General features: G+C 40.8%; 1 protein-coding gene across 1 annotated transcript in view; it reads right to left on the bottom strand.

Moving 5' to 3' along the window:
• LOC114660924 (putative protein MSS51 homolog, mitochondrial) overlaps positions 1-16,191 on the bottom strand; it is a 28,042-nt gene extending 11,851 nt beyond the window's left edge. The window contains exons 1-2 of the mRNA XM_028813939.2: positions 16,132-16,191; positions 8,646-8,841 (exon numbers count right to left, since the gene is read on the bottom strand). Of these exons, the coding sequence (XP_028669772.1) occupies positions 8,646-8,815 (170 nt within the window). The 5' untranslated portion in view covers positions 8,816-8,841; positions 16,132-16,191. The remainder of the gene's footprint in view (positions 1-8,645; positions 8,842-16,131) is intronic.
• Positions 16,192-20,798: the final 4,607 nt, after the last annotated feature.

Here is a 20,798-nt window from a genome sequence, read left to right as displayed (position 1 = left end):
CAGCACAATGATGTCACATCTCCAGTGATTATGTGACTGTCAACGGACATTATGGCTGTTGTGTTAAAATAATGCTGAGGGTGCCTTACCTCAATGACAGTGTGGAATGATATCCAGAAAACAGCAAATAAATGAGTTAAACCAAATAACAATATCCAAATGAGAAGGTAACGCTAAAGAAACGAGGGCTCATGAGAATCTGGTACTTAACTGAGGGATTGCTTGAAACATCTCCATCAGTTCATAAAGAAAATTCAGCTTTGTACCCTGGAAATCAACGACTGGACAAATTCAAGCTTCTTGTCTTTAAGGGTGGAGGCCGCTTGACTGCTCCCATGGCAGGCCATTTTGAGAACAGGACGTAAGTAAGGACAGATTGCACTCATTCTCATATCAGTATTCACCACTGACACTACCTGATGAGCTGTTGTGATTTTGTTTTTAATTTTTTGTCTCAGTTTTTCTAATAATCTCCATATAGCAGCAAGGTAGTGGAAAGAATAGCAGGAGTGGACATTTCTGCCTCCATACCTCACCAATCTAAGTTCACCTGCAGCACAATGGAGTTTAATTTGAAGTGAATGTGCCGGTTGGAGTCTTCACTTTCTTCCTTATCTCACCACTGAGTCTCAAACACTAGTAAGACATTTCCTTGGCCTCCTCCAGTTTGTGTCTTGTGCTTATGCACTTTGTTTAGACGGGCGTCTGCTGAATAACTAATTTACGGAAGTTATGAGTCATTTTTACTCATTTATATTGGTCCTAGCGATTGCCAATGTGTTGCTTGTTGAATAGCAAAAGCAATTAGGATTGTCACACTCTATGTGACAGTGACAACTCTGCCGTGTACATTTGTTACACAAAACATTTACTTCTGTATTTTACAGCATACTTCATATCAATTTATAGGGGTGCTGGAGAATAGTAATGAAATCACGCTGGACTCAAGACCGCTCACCTTACTGCTTACACCAATAAACGTAGAGCTGGTGAGAAAGATGTGCAAATTAGAGGAGTATATGGAGAGATTTTGGAGATCGCTTTCTCATTCAGGCCTTTCTTAAAGTCTCTGGTATCAGTGAGAGCCACAGACCCTCAGCCACGGGCTGACCTCTGTGTTAGAGTTGACTGCAGTTCTAAAATCCACAACAGTTAGGGTCTGGACAGCCATGTCACCAATGTGGGCCCAGCATGGTAACATATTTGCTTGGGACAGGCCATTATCCACTGCTTATCTGAGGTCGGGTCGCGGAGGAAGCAGCCTAAGCATGGAAGCCCAGACCTCCCTCTCCCCGGCCACCTCCTCCAGCTCCTCTGGGAGGACCTGTCTCCTCTGCTTGGGACAGGCATACTTCAAAATGTTAACCATTCTGAGCCATTAAAATCCAAAAGTGCCAGTGAAATGCCCTCTAGATCAAGTGACTGGCTGAGAATTCAGAAGGTCTTTGCACTGAACTCACTTTCCTATTAGTGTTTCTGGGGATGGCTACTCTCTGGTGCTATTGGTGCCATGCTTGTTAAGCAAGAGGAGCTTACTGAAACACTCAGCTCACAGACACTAACACTCAGAGAAACGTCTGGTGATTTCATTCTCAGGGGCTTAGGATGGACTTTTTATTGATCTTGTTATTGTTGTGCTTACTGTTAACTTTCTGCAGATTGTCAGGAATATCACGTTAGGCACCACGTCAGCTCTCTCTGTAATTCTGAATCCGGTTAAGGGCTTTCATGCCTCCACCATTATTTCAGATGTATAGGAGAGGAGGAGAATGGAAAACACATAGCAGATGAAAAATTCATATTTTATCAGATGCTTCCAACTCAGTTCGGTATCTGCAGAAGTGATTTTCACTTTTCACAATAACACGTAATGAGGAGGATCTTTGAATTGATGAAGATGGCAGGAATGAATTGCGTCTGGCTTCTCATGAACATCACTTATCATACAAGAAGGGGAGCAGTTGGACTCTTAAAGTGGAAATCCTGACAGTTTTTACCAGGAAATCATTTTGGGCCAACATTCAAGTTCAAGGGCCTGGAGGGTCTCCTCTACTTTACGAAGCTTCACGGTGCGCATCTCAAAGCTTACCCTTACTGGAACATTTTTGTTAATTTTTTAATGTTTGGCTTTGCATATTCCAAAAAAAGGTGGATGGTGTTTTTTTCATTTCGTTCGGTATCAGTTTTTCTTTTGTTTGCCTGTTTCTGCAGCCTTATATACTTACATTTCCAGAAACTGTTTGCTTTTGTACATCCAGTTAGTGGTTGGTGTTTGTGGTCACAGGCTGCCTTCAAGGAAATGCCAACTAGGAAAACGTTGAACTGAACCAGAAGTCCAACTCCCCTGAACTGGTTGGAATTTCATTTAATTTGTTAAAATGTGCCATGAAAGCAGAAAGCCTACAGTTCCAGAGTTTGAATTGTCTTAAAAGGAAGGCGGTGGGTTATCTCTTCTGGTTTGTTTCCGTAACTTAACAACAAGCCATCTTTTCAGGAACATTCAATATTTCTTTATGCTTCTGGTTCAAAATGACCTAAACATTCCATTCGTAGCTCCTATGAAACAGCCGCAGGTTAATGGAGGACGTCGACTGCATTGTCTGTGTTAATAATTTACTGCATATAGGAGCCAAGGGCAGCACTTAATCCACAACTTGGAATGCACAGGCTTGGGTGTTATTGGGTAAACAGGAAACTCTTTTGTTTGTCCTTTTGGTCCTTTTTCAGTCCTTAATCCACTGTTTACTGTTTAAGTGGCTGGAGAAGGGCAACCAAATTGTTCTCATGATTACAGAGAGCTCAGCAAGGAAAAATCCAAAGTCACAAAGGCATCTGAACAGAAGCAGAATCACCATAAGGTCACAAACCTAAAAAGAAAAGTTCCAAATGAAAGATATTTGAAATCACTGTTTCGCCATTGGTCTTCCTTAAACTCCCTTAAGCAGTAGGCTGCTATTACATTTGCTTCAGAGCCAGGCCGAGGGTCAGTATGTCAGCTCCATAGTGTTTCTTAATAGTGTAGCTTCCTCGTTATTACAGTTTTATTCATATTAATTGTAATTAATTAGAAATGCCCACCTGTAGTAATCTGACTTTACTTGCCTTTTTATCAGAGAAGTGACAACAACAGATGGGACGTTTGGCCGCTGTTCTGTCGCGGTGATGTAATGACACTGAGCCTGATGTCCATTGCCGAGTCCATTCCTAGCCTGGCTTTTGACAATGAAGACGATGGTGGTTCATACATTGAACAAAGAACATGGTGATTATTGATAATTCACAGATATATGTGGAGGGAAATATTGTGAGGAGCACCACTGCAATGTGAAAAGAGGAGCCATGTTTCCTCAGAAGTCACTCACAACAACGTTTTGTTTCATCCTGAGAAGAAAGAAGCCATTGACCTCAGTAGTCCACTGGTCATCTGCAGGAACAGACCACGGCTATCCTTGAAATCCTCCATCACTCTTGCCCCAAATACATGTGTCCCATTTTATTTTCTGCACATGGTGGCGAGTCTGAGGAAAGAGCAGCTTTCTTCCCTGTGGATCGTGTTGAAGCACAGAGTGCTAAAAACAGTCATTTGCAATAGCCTCATACATACCTGCTGCATTGTGTTTTTTATCTCTCACATTAAACTGGTTGAAAACATTTTGTTACTTTAATTTAGATGATTAAAAATTTTGGAAAACTTTTGTCTCTAATGATTATATGAATATTAATCTTGCGGTCCATCCGCTGTCTCCTGCATTCGGCCCTTGCTAACCCGAACCCTAAGCCTAAGCCTGTCCCTTAGCACATTGGGATGCAGCCACAGCCGGTGATGTCCCACTGGCATTTCCTCCTGCAAGTCTCAGAAGAGTCGACTACAAAGACACACCGGACACTCGCCAAAGGGGTTCGCAGGCCTTCTCATTGTGTCAATGGCATCTTTCATTTTCCCACACAGTTTGGACACAACAATGGCCTGTGGATGATGCAGTAAAATGCCATGTTAACAGCAGTTGAAATGCTTACCAGGCCTTAGGTTTGTCCAGTCGTGGATGTAACGCCTTCAGTGATGACAGACAGAAGTTATGACCTTGCTCAAGCCATTTTCATACAATACAATATTGCCAATTCATTCAAAACTATTTCACCAGGTGTGCATCTGTCTGCTGGGAGCCAATAAAGCAGCTCTTCCCCCACAAAAGCCACAAATACTGACAACTGTTGTATGTTGGTCCCGTCACAAGAACAGTCAACGGTGAGTGATGTCAATCCTGCTTTTTTAGCTGCAAGACTAAGCAGAAATCTTTCAAAACTCCTAGACTTCTCTGTCCACTCTTGTCCAGTAATGGCGTTCACCTCCACAACTCCAAGAACACTTTCTTTATTTTTTCACGATGACTTCATCCACCTTATTATTTGTTGCTTGTTTCTATGAACTCATCATCTGGGATTGGTTTAAGCTTTTGTCATTTTCTGGGATACACATAGAGATGCCATGTTTGTGTTCTCTTGTGCAGATGTAGTTTTGAGCACAATCACTCTTTCATATTTTTAATTCTCAGATTTAGAGGGTCGTTGTCTCAGAATTGACTGTGGCCTTTTGTATTAGCCACCTTCCTAATGGCGATAGTCTGAGAGCAATTCAAACCTTTCAGCTTAGCACTCGTATGTTCTGGTACATGAAAGTAAAATGGACCGGACCTGTCAGAGCTGAATTGTAGTTTTCAATCACCCTGGCCTTGGCGTTTATGCAAACAGGCTGTAAACAGTATGCACTGCGTTCAAATTTCACGATAGCATCTGGATTGTCCGGTGTCTGTGGTCCGCAGGCTTGGCTAATGCACCACACGTGTGCTTACAGAGGTCTGCATGCTGGCCATGGGCAGTCTATGGTGAAATTGTGTGTAATTAATGTACTCTGGGCCAGACACTAAGAATCCCTGCTCTTAAAAGTTTTCAAAAGCTAAAATCTCTTTTCTTTGAATTTTCTTTTTTTCCCATTTTTAAAAATGTATTTTCTCAAATGCCCCAAACAGACAGAATCTCTGCTTGCATTACATTAGGATCACCCAGAAGATTATGTTTATGTCAAGTGTGCATAGTAATGGCGACCCTAACAATATTACCCAGGGTCCGCAGCATGTTTCTTAACGTCATACACCAAAAATACCGAGTGTGGCAAGGATATCGTGGGTAGAGGATGACGCAAAATTCCACAAGAAGCAAAAAAGAAAACCAAAGGGCACCTGCTCATCGAATCCTGTTTGCTTCCAGAACACAACAGCAAAGCGCTTTACTCATACAAACTCTAAGCATTCATATCTGTTTTTAACAACTGATGCACAAAAAGGTGAAGGCACTTGCCGAGGATAACATTATGACCCAAAGGCTGGAAAAGAATGTGTAAGACTGTCAAATCCAAGTTATAAGGCGTTGTTCTTTGACAAATGTATGCTTCCTTCTCAAATCCCTTTGATTGCATTCCAGGGTTTGTAGTCAGATCTGCTCCTGAAGATGACGTCTTAATAGTAAGTGTTGGGGACTCCTTAAGGCCTCGTGGCACAAGAAGCACGGCCTTTTCTGTACGTCACAAGTGGATTCCTGTCACATCTGACTATTTTTTGATGCTCCTGGTTAATTTCTTTCACAAGGTTCGCCAAGCCTTTCGAGTACTAATACCGTTCCCTTTCATTTCTGTCTAAATTTATGTGTAATGTCCACATGTTCCGTGGTCCATTCTTTTTATCCCTATGTTGTAATCAGGATAACATAAACACAGAAAAGTCAAATCCAGCTTGGGCGCCAGAAACACAGGAGCCAATCCCAGCAGCATTTGGCTGAAGGCAGGGAAAGGCCAAGGACCGAGTCCACTCGTGCCCATGCCCATGGCACTCACGCAGGTCAGTTTGGATTCACCAGTCAGTCTAACCAGTGCATGCTTGGGGGTGTGACAGGAAAGCCAGAATGTTGGAGTAAAGACCACCACAAGCATGTGAAGAATCCACATCTTAGGGTTAACCCTAACCCTAACCCTAATCCTACACAGACAATGACCACATACAATAGAAATAATACTCGTTTAAGTCTTGTGTTTTAATGATGCGCACACGTAGTAATGTGTACCAGTAACAATCATTTTCGTGGGATTTCGTTTTTCATCTTCTTAGTTAACTGTTTCAAACACAAGAATTAACTTACAGGGTGTCAATAGTAATTCAGCCATTTTCAACACAGGCTTGAATTGTTGATAGTCTAAATGTGTTTGGAGTTTCTCATGCCAGTTTATGCTTTAGTTCTAAGCAGAGATTACTACTGTCATGCTTTCCTGTCTGGCTGTTGAATTTGTTCAATGTCCACTTTGAAGTTTATCTCAAATTCGACAGTAAGGTTTATAATTGAAAGTGATAAATCCACTGCTGACAATGGCTTATAGTCATCTCACTTCAATTCACTCTTCACGGGGCACAGACTTTGCACTCTTACAGATATCTATAAATGTCATGCAGTATAAGTGACGTCCTCTTTTACATACGTTACAACTGAGACAATGCAGAGAAGGAGACCAAAACACTCCCAGTAATGACTGGAAAGGTTAAGCCTCAGAGGTTTAACATATACAGCAGCATTTAAACGTCTGTTCTTCAAAGGACAAAGTCTTAATTTAGTGCCTTCAGTCACTTGACTAGTAAAAAAGTGAAATGACCTGACAGACATCCATAGATATGCAGTTGGTCTCATGAGAAACGCACTTTGATTTAAAATGGCATGGCCTCATTTCAGCTGCTCATTTTGTATTCATGTCTTTAGGTTTGTTTCTCTACTTTGTAATTGTGACTAGCAGTAATTGTATTTATAACATCAGCACTGCTACTTTGACTTAGCCTTATCATGCATGACAGCAACAGCGTTGACCAATTGCAGCCTCAGATCGTTGTGTGCTTCAGCCACAGTCATCAATATGTCACGCAGTGTCCTGCAAAAGCCCTGGTGGCCAGTCTGAACATGAAAAACATAAGAAATTTGACAACCAAGAGAAGACCCTTCAGTCCATCAAGACCATTTGTTTAGCTAATAGCTAAGCTGTCCCTACATCTCATCTCACCTTCTTAAAGGCTGTCGAGGTTTCTGCTTCAACTTCAATTCCTAGTGATTTCCTCCGGAGTGCCACAACTGTTTGCCTAAAGAAGTTCTTCTTGGCTTGCGTTTTAAATGCACTTCTCCTTAATTTCCACTGATGTCCTCAAGTCTTTAGAGTCCTGGTGCTTCCTGTTTTGCTACATGGTTGTGAGACATGGATGCTATCCAGTGACCAGAGATGAAGACTGGACTCTGTCATGTTTGTCACTTCGGAGAATCTTTGGGTGCCGCTGGTTTGACTTTGTGTTGCTCATGGGGTCCCGAATGAGGCACATGACCTGCATTGTGAGGGAGTGTCAGTTATGGCACTAAGGCCATGTGTTCCCTGAGGGAGATCCAGCTGATTGTTCAGGACGTGAGCAGCTGGACCAGGCCAAGGGGGTGCCCATGTAACACCTGGCTGTGGCAGATAGATGGGTGGGACTGGACCACATGTCTGCCTGGGGGGCTGCAAACCGGGATCCCAAGCTGTTTAGTTGTGTGGTGGGTGCAGCAAAGCGCTGTACCAGTGGGTGCCCCCCAACCTGACCTGACCTGTCCTGAAGTACGCACTTCACCCTTAGGCCAATAGAGTGTTGCTACTTTATCAACCTGATAGTTATGATTCTGATTGGGGGGTCACAGTTTTGTGTGTGTTGTCATCTGAAATGATATCATCAGACTTTTTTGTTTTTGTCATAATCATTAGCAAGTGGTTTACTTTACTGTACATTTCTTTACCATCATTTGAAGACTTGGAATGGAATGATCTTATGATTTGAAATGTATTCATCCAAATGGATTTGTGCCATATTCGGTAAAGAAATGCAGGTGTGTTTGCATGTATTGCTGTATAATTTGTACTTCAGTAACACTGTTTATGGTGTCAAGCATTGGAGCCTGTCCACAGACAGGGCCACCATGCAGCATACCATATTAAACTTCATCTTCATCATCATCATCATGTCACCTGAATTGAGGTGTGAGTTTCTACTCTTTCTTCAGGCATAACGCCATCTCTTCATCAAGAAAGAATGAAAAGAGAAAGCAGGCCAAAAGAGAGAGAAACATCCATGTAGTAGCAGTCCAGGAAAAGCAAAACTCCTAAGATGCTGTGCAGGAAGATGATCTCGGCCTAAGCCTAACACTAACATTGTCCCCTTTGATTTCATTTATGTCCTCTGATCCCAGTATAAGACTGCAATGTGCTGGCAAAGAAAGCAACAAAAGGTGACATGGTTTCGTCTGTAAGGAATGTCTATTTTTATTGTACAATTGGGCTTTACATAAAAGGAAGACTCTCCTGTATATGCACTGACAAATTAAGAGAAAACTTGATAATCTGAATGTGAATTCAACCACCTATGTAATTCATAAGTTAATGTTATTCTCCATATGGTTCTTCTTTAATTGCCTAGCATGTGGCAACCATGGCCAACAAGACAACATCAAATGTAAAAGGCAACTGTGCAAGATTTTGTCCAATTTAGCACTAGTCACTTTATAAATGTTACAGAATTCTGAGTATCAATTCTCACCTGTACTCCATCTGGTCCTTCAGGTTAAGATTTGCAAGAATGACATTGGAAAGGCCAGGAACATTTGAGTCCATGGAAAAAAAGCCCAGGCAGTCAGTGTGGACACCATCTGGTCCCTTATCAGCTGGGTGGCACTGGCTGGAGCAGACATTTGCTTTGGATTTGTCCATAATAAGAGGTTTGATTCTTGAAGAATCTGTAAAGTAGAAATCATTGTTAGTTTTTTTGGACTTATCATCAATCATGTCTACAGAAAAATGAATCCATTGTATAAAACGGGTTCAAGTATGTGGCTAATGTGGTTTGGTTTCTTCAATCAAAGAGTAACCCTGAGGTGCCCAACAAGTTTCAAACAAGTGAAATCAACTCCGACTAGTGCGTTTGGAATCTGGGGCCCACAATGTGACAATGTGTCCTCCACATAGACGCTGTTCGTGAGTCCTAGCCACTCTTCTCCCATCTGCAGTATGTTAGAAGAAGAGACTCTGTGAAGGTGCTGATATCCCAATTGCAGCTCATTCTGAGACGCATCAGGCACCCTGTTGTCTTTGTACTGCTGGAGCCCCTCAGGCCCAATGTACCCTTCCAATTAATTTGTAGCTGAATGTTTGGAAAAATCAGACACTGTGCCTTTGCTTTGTTTTCTCTTTTATAAAATGCAAACGTTTATTGAATAAATGTTTAAAGCATATGATATATTGAATGTTTGTTGTTTTTTTTATTTGGTTATTGTACCAAATGTGGGTTGTACCACATGTGAATAACTCTGCCATAGTCCTGAGGACACAGTGCAATAAACCTAAACTTGAACCTGAAATCAAATTCTTTGTTTCAAAGGCAAAATAATCCCCAGCTAAAGAGTTGGTTTTAAAATTGTCCTCACAGGTGGCGCAGTGGTAGTGCTGCTGCTTTGCAATAAGGAGACTGTGGAAGATTGTGGGTTCACTTCCCGGTTCCTCCCTGTGTGGATAGCGCTTTGAGTACTGAGAAAAGCGCTATATAAATGTAATGAATTATTATTATTATTATTATTAAATTTGACAAAAAGCTTTAGGAGATGAAATTGCACTTGTGACATTACTGAATATTCACCTGGATGTGTCACTGCAGTCTACTAATGACACAAATATGAAGTCTATCTGGGTCACCTCCGGGAGCACAGCCAAGGAGTCCACAATCTCAGACACGCGCGCCTCACATGTCCCTGGCCGATGTCCATCACCTCTTTGGTGTGTGGTGAATGTAGCAAGCTAGTCACATTGCACACAGCGTCATTACATTTACTTTAAAAAGGCTGCAGGCCACATCAGTTCGGATAAGTTTGTGCAAGCTAAGGATTTGGCAGCTTCCCCAGACCCCACACACGTGGAGTCAGAGGAACTTTTTAATTTTCATTTTTATTGTTGTTAAAGAAATGGCCAATTACATTATATTTTGTTCATCATTATCAGTGAGCTAAGTGATCAAAAGGTTGAGACTATGAGGCCATTTACACCTCCGTGACCCAACTGGTGCTGTCTGTGAACCCAAAGCCTTTATTTTGGTTCTTGAAAAAAATGACTTAGTGGGAGCCTCACAGATAGAGCAACACAAGTGATTACCTTATTATTTTAAAACATGAGCAAGTGAAAGTAGGACTGAACCTGCTTCATCTTGGCTTAAAGTCCACTGTCCTCACCGTTGGGCCACACACTGTCCGTGAAGTGACGCATGTGGGCATGACGGAAGGCTCGCCTAACGTCTGCATATTTCTTAAGCCTTTCATGAATGAAGTTGATCTTAATGTCAATGGACTCAAAGCACAAGCTGAGTCTGAAGGGGCTGTCAGTTCTTCTCGTGCACACGCGCGTCAGGCCAGATTCGAGGACACACGTGTCAGGAATTCTGCAGCATGTGGAGACGTCTTTAAGAGCTGTAGGCTGCTTTTATTTTAACAATCAAACATTATGTTAAATGCACTCATCATTCAGCTTTAACTGCAAAGCAAAGTGGTTCATGGCAGTGCCCAGCCGGATGGCGGCCACTGGGTGCTGTGACTTACAGATTATCTGAGTTCTTTGTCCTTCATTTTTTAGGCATATTTCTGACATCCAGCTGTTTGAAGATTTAGATTTATTTTTATCTCTTGTCATTTTCTGACAAAACAGAAGGAATAAAATTTGTGTACATTGTAAGTATGATTTCTTGATCCAAGTTTTATTCTGCTATCAATTCTGTTTTTTACTGTCTTTGTGACGAAGGCTCTTCATTTGTTTGCATGCATGTCTGAGGTGTGTGCGTGACATTGATTGCTGTTTTATGTACGTATTCCTTACAAGGTACTATAAAGACTTTAACCTTGAAATTCTGGAGTACAATTTCATATTTCTCTCCACTTATTTCCATACCTTATTTCCCAAAACCAAAGCAGTGAAGGGAGGCCTGCTCTTCAGGTACTGCTGAGTGCTCACTTGGCTGGGTAGAGAATGGCACTCTGTCTACTTGGCAGTCTTTGCACTTCTGTGTTTCTAACGACAAAGACAACTGGGAACTAAAAGGAGTTCCCACCACCTCGACCTTCCTGTCTTTTCTCCTAACACTGGCTCTCTTTCACAGCTTTTCATGTGTTTCTTTGGCTCATTCCTGAGCCAGAATAGTGAAAAGGAAAAGGAATAAAACTTAACAGGCCTTGGATCCACAATCTATCTTTTGCAGACACTGACCTTCAAGAAGCAAGCTCTCATACAGTTTGGAGGCCTTTGATAGGCCTCCGTTTTCTTCACCCTCCACTAGCAATTAGAGCAAAACTATTTTATTTAAGCAAAAATGAATTTACAGAAAGAAAAAATCTATGAAAAATGATTCTGGCTGAGAGTGAAGAAAGGTGGAGTGCAGCCAGAGGCGATTTAACTGCGGGCCCTTGACAGGATCTGTGGGTATGCGGCTGCCAGTGAGTCTGCGGAAGGATCATTTTATGGAGTTAGGCAGGCTGAGCACAGGTGGTGTTCACTCTGACCCCAAATCAGTGGCCTCCGTAGGCATCGCCAAGGCAGTGTCACACGGGAGGCAGTCGAGGGGTTAAGTGTCTACTGACTCTCTCTCGTACGTTTTTGTCTGGAATTTTAGGGTTGTAATATTTTGCACCATAAATTCTGATAGCAATTTAGAATGTGGGCAGACAGCATAAGTGGATGATTTTCTTCATTTGCTTTTATTTTCAGCTGTGCTGTTTTTACTTTGCTTGAGTATTTGTGGTTGATGTAAGTTTAGGTTATTGTGAATTTCAAAGGAAATGTGCAATTTCCCAATGGAAAAAACAAGAAAAAAAAAACCACCAATACACCCTTTAAAAAAAACCAAATAAATAAAATCACAAACTGAAGGAAATGTCAAAAAACACAAGACAGTAATCCTCAAACCATCCCTTGCTACAGATACTACTGCTAAGGTCTAAACATTTGTGATATGTGCCGATTGACATCAGCCAGAAAGGTCAGCTGACTCTTGAAAGAAAGAGAAGGGCAACAAACTCGGGTTCAGAAAGGAGAACAAGAGCATTTAGAATCTCTTCCAAACAATAGAATTAATAAATAGATTCACTAAGCTGCAAACCTGTCCCATTGTCAAAAATGAAACAATTTGAAAACCAAAGGGAGACAGAAAAAGACGTGTTTGCTGCACGAGATCCTGTGATACGTGTAAGTGCCGATGAGGGGGCCACCAAGCAGCATCACACAAAGAGCACAATGCCTGCTGGTGACATCTGGCGAAAACTGTCTGGATGTTGATCACATTGGGACAAATTAATTGAGAGCAGCAAATCACCTGCAATTGAAACACTTCATTTGATCATGAATGACATGAAGAAGTCATTCATTTGAGTATAGAAAATTATGACAAAGATAGTCAGAAAATTAATCAATTAACTGATAAAAACCTAAAGTTTAGCTTTAAAATCAAAAAGAGGTTTTATCCGAGTAGAGAATACAAGCAATTAAAAGGGAAAACAAGAACCATTTATACAATTCGACATCTCCGGCAGAGATCTTAATAACAAAATGGACAAAAGGACACTCAAGAAAATAACAAAGTAATCAATTTTTAATAAAATTATGAAAACAGAAACAAAACTGAAGAGAAGGAACAGCAACTCCCTAACTTCCCAAAGTTCCAAAGCCAGGAAACGCATTAAGCAGGAGCTCCTGTGCCTCTGACTAGGTGATGAAATCCACCCGGGGCTGAACCGAGGCAGACGGGACGTCTCAGCTGGGGTGCTCAGCCATGTGGCCAAGCTGTGACAATGTGTGACAATGACAAAAGAACAAAGCGGAGAAAGCACAACATGAAAGAATTTGGAATTCAAGGATGCAAGCTTTGCAAAATAAACACTTGAAACAAGGATACAAACCTTAAGCTAAAACCAAATCCAATATTTTTGGAGAAATGTTTCAAGCGCAGGGCAAAGAAGCAATGTCTTTAAAAATAAACGTTCAACCATAAAGCATAGATGGAAGCTTTTTACAAAGAAGCAGGTTTGTTTTTCATAGCGAGTAGCAAGGCTTTCATGACAAACACTTCCCTTACTGATAGCCTAAACTGATGCCAAATGAAAAACGTAGAAATAATGCAGTGGTGAGGATCTTTAGGGTTAGAGTACAAATATTGCAAGTACATTGATTGTGAGGGAAGAAAAAAAAAAATATATATATATTGTGGTGGACGGCCAGGTCCCATGCTCGGCCGGGATGCCCCTTCACTGTATAATCAGGGGTAACAGCCCTGGACGGTGCAATACCTCCACCTGGATGCTGGATGGCCGCCCCCCTGGGTTGGAATGGTGCCTCAGCTTCCTGCAGGGCTCCATGGGAGATGGAATTCTCCACAGCCCTGTTGGGATCTGTGGTGGCCACCAGGGGGCGCTGCATCGGGCCCTGAGCCTGGCTGGATGAATCTTCAGCCCCACCCAGAAGTGCAACCGGAAACAGGTGATCAACCACCTGGAGCGCTTCCGTGGGGGGCTATCAAAGGGGCCAGAAACCACCACTCAGCGGCCAGAGTCAGGAGGAGGAAGAGGACGAGGCTTGATGGGAGGAGTGGTGGTGCCAGAGAGGAGTGTGGTTTTTGTTCTTGTGTTGGTGTTTTGGACTGTGTTGTGCCTGTGGGGTTCACGGGGAAGATGCGCCCCACAGGTGAAGAAAATAAAAATTTTATTTATTTTTACATGTGCCTCCATGTGAGTCTGGGCCGGGTTGGGTGCAATAGATAGATAGATAGATAGATAGATAGATAGATAGATAGATAGATAGATAGATAGATAGATAGATAGATAGATAGATAGATACTTTATTAATCCACAAGGCAATATAGCACCTGTTTTACAATATACACAAAATGGCCAATTCAACTAAAACAAAAATTCACAAAAATGACAAGACCTAAACTTTGCTTTAACTAATAGTCCTTATCGGAAAGACTCGGGCCGTCTTAACAACTTTATAGAACCTCGGGCAAAGTAGCTGCTGCCAGTGCCCATTGTGCCCATATGTTAAGAGAGACCTGAGAAAGAGCACAGCCAGCAAAATCCTGGAGTTGGAAGGCTGGAAAGTGTGACATGGACATGACTTGGGCATGGCACAGGCGGCCAAGTGAGCATTCAGCAGACCAGGCCAGCGGACCAGGCCAACCCACACTGCTTTCTTGTTCACATTAACTTATGGCAGTAATATGCATAACTTGAAAAATGCACAGGAACAATTTAGGACTCACTGCCACAAAGACATACAAATCCTACAAAGGGGAAGGAAAAGAAAGTAAAAAGTAAAACATTAAGATGGCTGGGTTCCATGAAATGTGCCCAATGTGCTACTTAAACAATGAGATGGGCCATAATAATAATAATAATAATTCATTACATTTATATAGCACTTTTCTCAGTACTCAAAGTGCTATCCACACAGGGAGGAATCGGGAAACGAACCCACAATCTTCCACAGTCTCCTTACTGCAAAGCAGCAGCACTACCACTGCGCCACCTGTGAGGACTTATCCCACATGGTCCTCTAAGACAGATTCCTCAACATTCTGAGATGAGCAGACTGCAGGTAGGAAAGAAAAGCCTCACAGCATTGGCCAAATGCTGTCATTTGTTTTGTACTTCACTTTGATGGATTGGCATCTCTGCAGGCCGATGGTTACCCCCTTGCCCTTGCCATAGTGATACTCGCTGCACATCTCCTCACTCTGATTTCCTGTCCTGATCTCTCGGTTTGAGTCGCAGCCGCACTTCATTAACAGCACGTAATTAACCCTTGATGGCCTACTGACAGCTGCACATGAGCGTACAACGAGGTAGAGAGCAATTAACAGGTCCAGCATTCGACCCCCACGGCCCACCAGTGGAGGAGAGCAAACTAAAGGGGGACAGCAGGTGGTCCTCAGCTGCTGGCAGTTTATGAGAGACAGAAATAGCCACAGCAGGCAATAAAAGCACAAGCCGGCTCTTTAAAATATGTCTACTTGGAATCTGAATCAGTGATGCTTGAAAAAGGTAGCCGAGGATTGTGAAATGGCTGGCATCAAATGATGAGGTGTTTCAAGCGTACTGATAAAATGTAATTCCTCTAATCATTTAAATGTGTAAGTTTCTTCCCACATGCACTAGAATAACAACAAGACACCATTAGATGATGCTGAATTATGTAGAGAAAGGGTTTTTTATTTTTAAATTCTGAACCAAAAAAGCTAAACATAGGAACACAGTGCTTGAGCTTTAGAAGAAGCGTTGAGTCCCATTAATGACAATGTCATGCCAATGACATTTTCAGATACTGTGCCACTCTTTCCCTTCAAGTTATTTAGGGCATATATTAAAGTTCAAATACTTAATGTATTATTACAGATTCAGTGCTTAAGCACCATTAAGTTTTCCAAAAATAAAATTCATTTCATCATGTTTAAAAGTCAGCGTTCACAGCTTTTTACATTTTCAATCTCTGAACAATTTTTTCAAACTTTCATAAAACTTGCAGGTCATTTTTCATTTACAAAAACAAGCTGTCATGCTTAGCAATCTAAAATTCACTAAAGCATTTAACCAAAATGTTATTAATTTAGATTATTAGAATTTCTCCTCCATGTCAAAACCATTTGCAAATACAGTCCAGCCTCACAGAGACATAAAACGGAGTACTACAGAAACAACTTCACAAAGTGAACAATTGATTTTCTACAAAAGTATGGAATTATTCACGTTACACTTTTACAAATGTGTGAGTTCAAACCAAAAACTTTTTGCAACTGTTATCTGCTAGGATGACAGGATATGGTCACTGAGTTTCGCTGCGAGTCATTTTCATTGGGCTTCCTCTATCAATCCCATCAAATTGTGATTTTCTACATCCAATTAATAAAATCTGCAAATGTATTATTTTTTTCTCTCTGGATTTTTGCATTCTGATTTTAAAAATATAAATATGCATAAACAAGTGGAATTAATCATTTTGCTTACCTCTCTGAGCCTGGTGTGCTGCTGAAGGTCTTGTGCTCTGATCCAGAGGTGTTTCTTCTGGCTCTGTGTGCTGGTGGAAGTGTTGGGCACAACGCAGGCAGCTTAGAAGTGAGGAGCAGGCGGCGCGTCTGACAAGCTGCTGCTCTCTGAGGCCTTTGACTGTCCGCAGCGCCCTCTAGTGGACATCTGCAGTAACTGGAAAAGCAGCCTTTATAATCCATCCATCCATCCATTTTCCAACCCGCTGAATCCGAACACAGGGTCGCGGGGGTCTGCTGGAGCCAATCCCAGCCAACACAGGGCACAAGGCAGGGAACCAATCCCAGGCAGGGTGCCAACCCACCGCAGGACACACACACAAACACACCCACACACCAAGCACACACTAGGGCCAATTTAGAATCGCCAATCCACCTAACCTGCATGTCTTTGGACTGTGGGAGGAAACCGGAGCGCCCGGAGGAAACCCACGCAGACACGGGGAGAACATGCAAACTCCACACAGGGAGGACCCGGGAAGCGAACCCGGGTCCCCAGGTCTCCCAACTGCGAGGCAGCAGCGCTACCCACTGCGCCACCGTGCCGCCCCAGCCTTTATAAGGATTATGGAATAGTTATTAGTACCTATAAATAAAGTGGCAAGTATTTTAAGAAACAATAATTTATTATTAGTCCACAACTCACAAGACTAGGTGATGCACTTTAAAATAATTCATATATTTTAACTTACATTTTAAAGTCATTTCTACTTAGATTTTAAACTTGTAAGGAAAACAACAACTGCCAATTTTATATTGTCAAATTAATTCAATTGTTTTATTTAACATATTAACGACAATGTTAAAAATGTCTGTGATTTTAATGGTGAATACATTTGATAAGGTAAAGAACTGTAAATCATAAAATCTTAATGTACTGTTTAATTAACAGTTACATTTACTAATCAAAAATACAGAAAAATCTGCTCAAAGTTAAGCTTTTATCTTGTAAAAAATACAGTTTGTTATTGTTTGTAAAAGAGACCTGGTTAATTTAATGTTACATTACTGTAAAACACTATACAGTAAAACGCATTATTTCTCACAAAACTCACCTGTTGTAAACTTTGTATTTTTCTTGTATTATTTACAAAAGATCATAATATTAAAATAAACCAGAATCTACTGTTTTTTTACAAAAATAAACCTGATATTTTACATATGTACCGTTACTCTGGGATTATTTTTTTATGCATTTCATTTAATCTGTTAATTCTTTTGTACTGTCTTCCAAAAACAAATCCTGTTAAACTCTGAAATTAACCCTCGCCAAATAACTACATCAGATAGCATGGCTAGTAATTGGAACTGTTTATTCAAATCAAATAGGTAACATTAAGCAGTTAAATTCTTAAAAATTAGCATATGCATATTTCAATTACTTTTTTAAGGTAAGGTTAATAAATTTTGAATGCTATATCATTGACCTTTGAACTTAGGGCCTGACCGGATGGCTTGATCTCTGCTATCGCTGACGGACTTTTTTTCTGTGATGCAATCAGAATTTTACTGCTTATTCTGATTTTTTGTGGACAGAACTTTACAATGTTCCCTATGTGGTAAGCTTTTAAAACCTTTTTTATGCACATAATTTTAAGCACGTTGGTGTTCTTTTTCAAAACAGTGTTCCCTTGAATATTGTTAGCATTGTAAATAGCAAAGCATACGTGACGGTTAGATTTTGAAATGTACGCTTGTAGTTTTTGTAGCGCAGCAGCTCAAACTCTAAAAGCACTTGTACAACATTGCAGACTGCATCACAATGAACCTCATCCAATTTTTAGATGTGCAGTTGTTGATTGCAAACAGTTGTTTTTCAAATACGAAGCATTTAAGTCACATTTTTATCGGCGACATTGCAGTACTAATAAGTTCTGTGGTTCCTCTTGAAGACCTCGATACCACTTTGTCATGAATTGCTTCACTGTGTGGTCATTCAGGTCAGGATGTGCAGGGACTTATTGCTCATTTAGAGGAGCTTTTACTGGAAGGTCATGAGATGAATTGTCCTGTGAGAGGGTGTGAGAGTGTTTTCCAAATTAAATCTTCATTTACCTCCCATATGTCTAGGAGACAAAGAAACTGTACATCCTGCAACGTTACTGATTCACACAGGCCACTGTCATCACAGTTAACAATCTCAGCCGTGTCCCGGTAAGTTACATGCAGATCTAGGCCAATCCGAAGAACATGGAGTGGATGTGGAACAATTTGGTGATTTGTATCTGAGACATGTTTGCTTGTTTTATATCAAATTGAAAGGTCAGATGCTTCTTCTAGCCACCACAATACAAAATATTGTAGAAGAGATGCAAAATATTCATAATTTTGGACTGGCATACACTTTGAATAAACTGAATGTGTTTTCAAAGAATGATTTGTCAGTAGCAGATAAGGACATTGTCAAAATTTGTGATATAGTCAAGGCATCAGACTTGTCATAAGGGACCAATGCGATCGGTGTACTCAAGGCCCCAGGCCTTTAAAAACACTTCAAATATGTGGATCCAAAAAGAATACTTTTGGGTAGAGATGAACACTGCACTGAGTAATTTGCCTATTATGTGCCCGTGAAAGAGACATTGGAGTTTTTTTTTGAATTGAGATGTCTGGCAGGATCGCTTTTTGAAATCAGAAAAGAGCTCTACTGAAGTATTTTGTGACTGCAGTGATGGTCAACTAACTATTTACACACAATGCTTTTATTCTTAAAACCCAGAACGCCTCAAACTGAAGCTTTATCAAGATGCCGTTGAGGTTGTTAACCCTTCAGACTCATTTGGCTGTTTATGTATGTCATGTGAATTTACCTGCTCATCTTAGGCCAAAAGCTGAACATATGCAGTTGGTATTGTTGTGTAGGGAGAAAGATTTCAAAGACTTTGGCCATGAAAGATTTTTTCTCAATTAATAGCAGATTTTAAAAACATTGAGGACAATGGACTTGCTGTGACAGAGCAGTCTGTCATTAAAGGCACACTTTACTGCATTGCTGGCGATAATTTCTGCTCATACTGTGTTGGTGGATTCAATGAAAATATTAGCCATTCACAGTATTTCTGTAGATACTGTCTGATTACCAGGGATGGGTTTTATGATGACCCAAAATCATGTGGTCCATTATGTAGTGCTGAGAGTTAGACTTGTGCTGTGGATCAATGACAGCCTGAAAAATACCACCGAGGTTCAGAGGCTAAAGTTCAAATCTGTATTCAATTCTTTGGAATATTTTAATGTTTGCCAGCCTTGTCTTGGACATGATATTTGTGAAGGTGTGCTGTCAAGTGATGTCGCAATGTATCTCAAGTGTTTTGTTAAGAATAAGTGGATCACTTACTCTGTTCCTAATTGGCCAATTATGTAGTTCAAATATAAAGGCTCTGATGATCTCCAAAAGCCTTGTGAGGTAAGTTGTAAAGGAATTAGATTTGCTGGTCAGGCTGCTCAGAATTGGAATTTTTTGAGGCTTCAGCCTTCAATATTTGGAGAAAGAGTAAAAGATTCTGCAGATGAAATGCGGCAGTTAGTACTTCAGCTGAAAGACATCTTTGACATGATCTGTGCTCAGATGATTTCAGTATCACAGGTCGCTAATTTAAATGTTAATATCCTAGAGTATTTAGAATCAAGAAAATATGCCTTTCCAGAAAGTAATGTGAAACCAAAGACCATGACTTACAACACTATCCTGCACTAATACTGATATTTGGTGCAGTTATCAGGTAATGGACCATAAGCTTTGAAAGTAAACACAGCTACCTACCTGTACAAGGCACTTGAAGAATTTTAAGGACTCGTGTAGCACCCTTTGTGAAAGGAATCAGACGCTTCAGGCCTCTTTACCAGCTGCACTAGCACGTCCCATGGTCTTGCAAATAAAAGAGAGCTCTCTGTTTTTCTTGGAAATTAACTCTGAGACTTTTAATGATGCAATGTGTCAGTTTGGATTCAATGCTGCATTTACCAAGGTTTCTGTAGAAATCGAGTTTAAAGGAACAGCATTTAAAAAGGCCAGTTTGTTGTCATTGGAAATGTTGACTGTGTGGAGTTTGTTGAACTTGTGCTCATTTTTATCAAAGAGGAGAGTGTCCACTTATTGACACAAATGTTCCTAGCAGAGTTCCTCACTCCCGAGAACTGCAATTGACAGAATGCAATGTGTGAACATTGAAGACTGAGTTGACTTTTATTTTTTATCATCTTACATAATGCAGAGAAGAAGGGGATTTCCACTGAAGCACAGTGTGTTGTCCTCCTACACTCTCTTTGAATTTTATTGAGGTTTTACAGCTAAAGCCAAATATGTATTAAAACGGACAATATGTTGCAAATTTTATTAATATTAAATGACATTAATTTTTTCAGTTTAAATCCAGACATTATTCCTTCATAGAGATACCAATCAAGGAGGTGGATATTTTTAAGAAGCAATGTACCCTAACGGTGTTATGATGCTGTAGAAGAAAGATGTTCTACTGAGCACCTTGTACTCTGTGTATTTGGTGACTAAAAACTTTCATTTCAGCAATGCTTGCAAGCTCTGGCTATGAACTGACAAAAATATATTGTGCAAGGGCTCAACAAAATCAGTTTCTATATGATTCAAACTGTTTTCTAGGTTAACTTCCT

The sequence above is a fragment of the Erpetoichthys calabaricus genome, chromosome 11 (assembly GCF_900747795.2).
Source record: "Erpetoichthys calabaricus chromosome 11, fErpCal1.3, whole genome shotgun sequence".
Lineage (NCBI taxonomy): Eukaryota > Metazoa > Chordata > Cladistia > Polypteriformes > Polypteridae > Erpetoichthys > Erpetoichthys calabaricus.
Note: the sequence above shows the minus strand (reverse complement) of the source record. Positions and strands in the feature narration are given on the sequence as shown.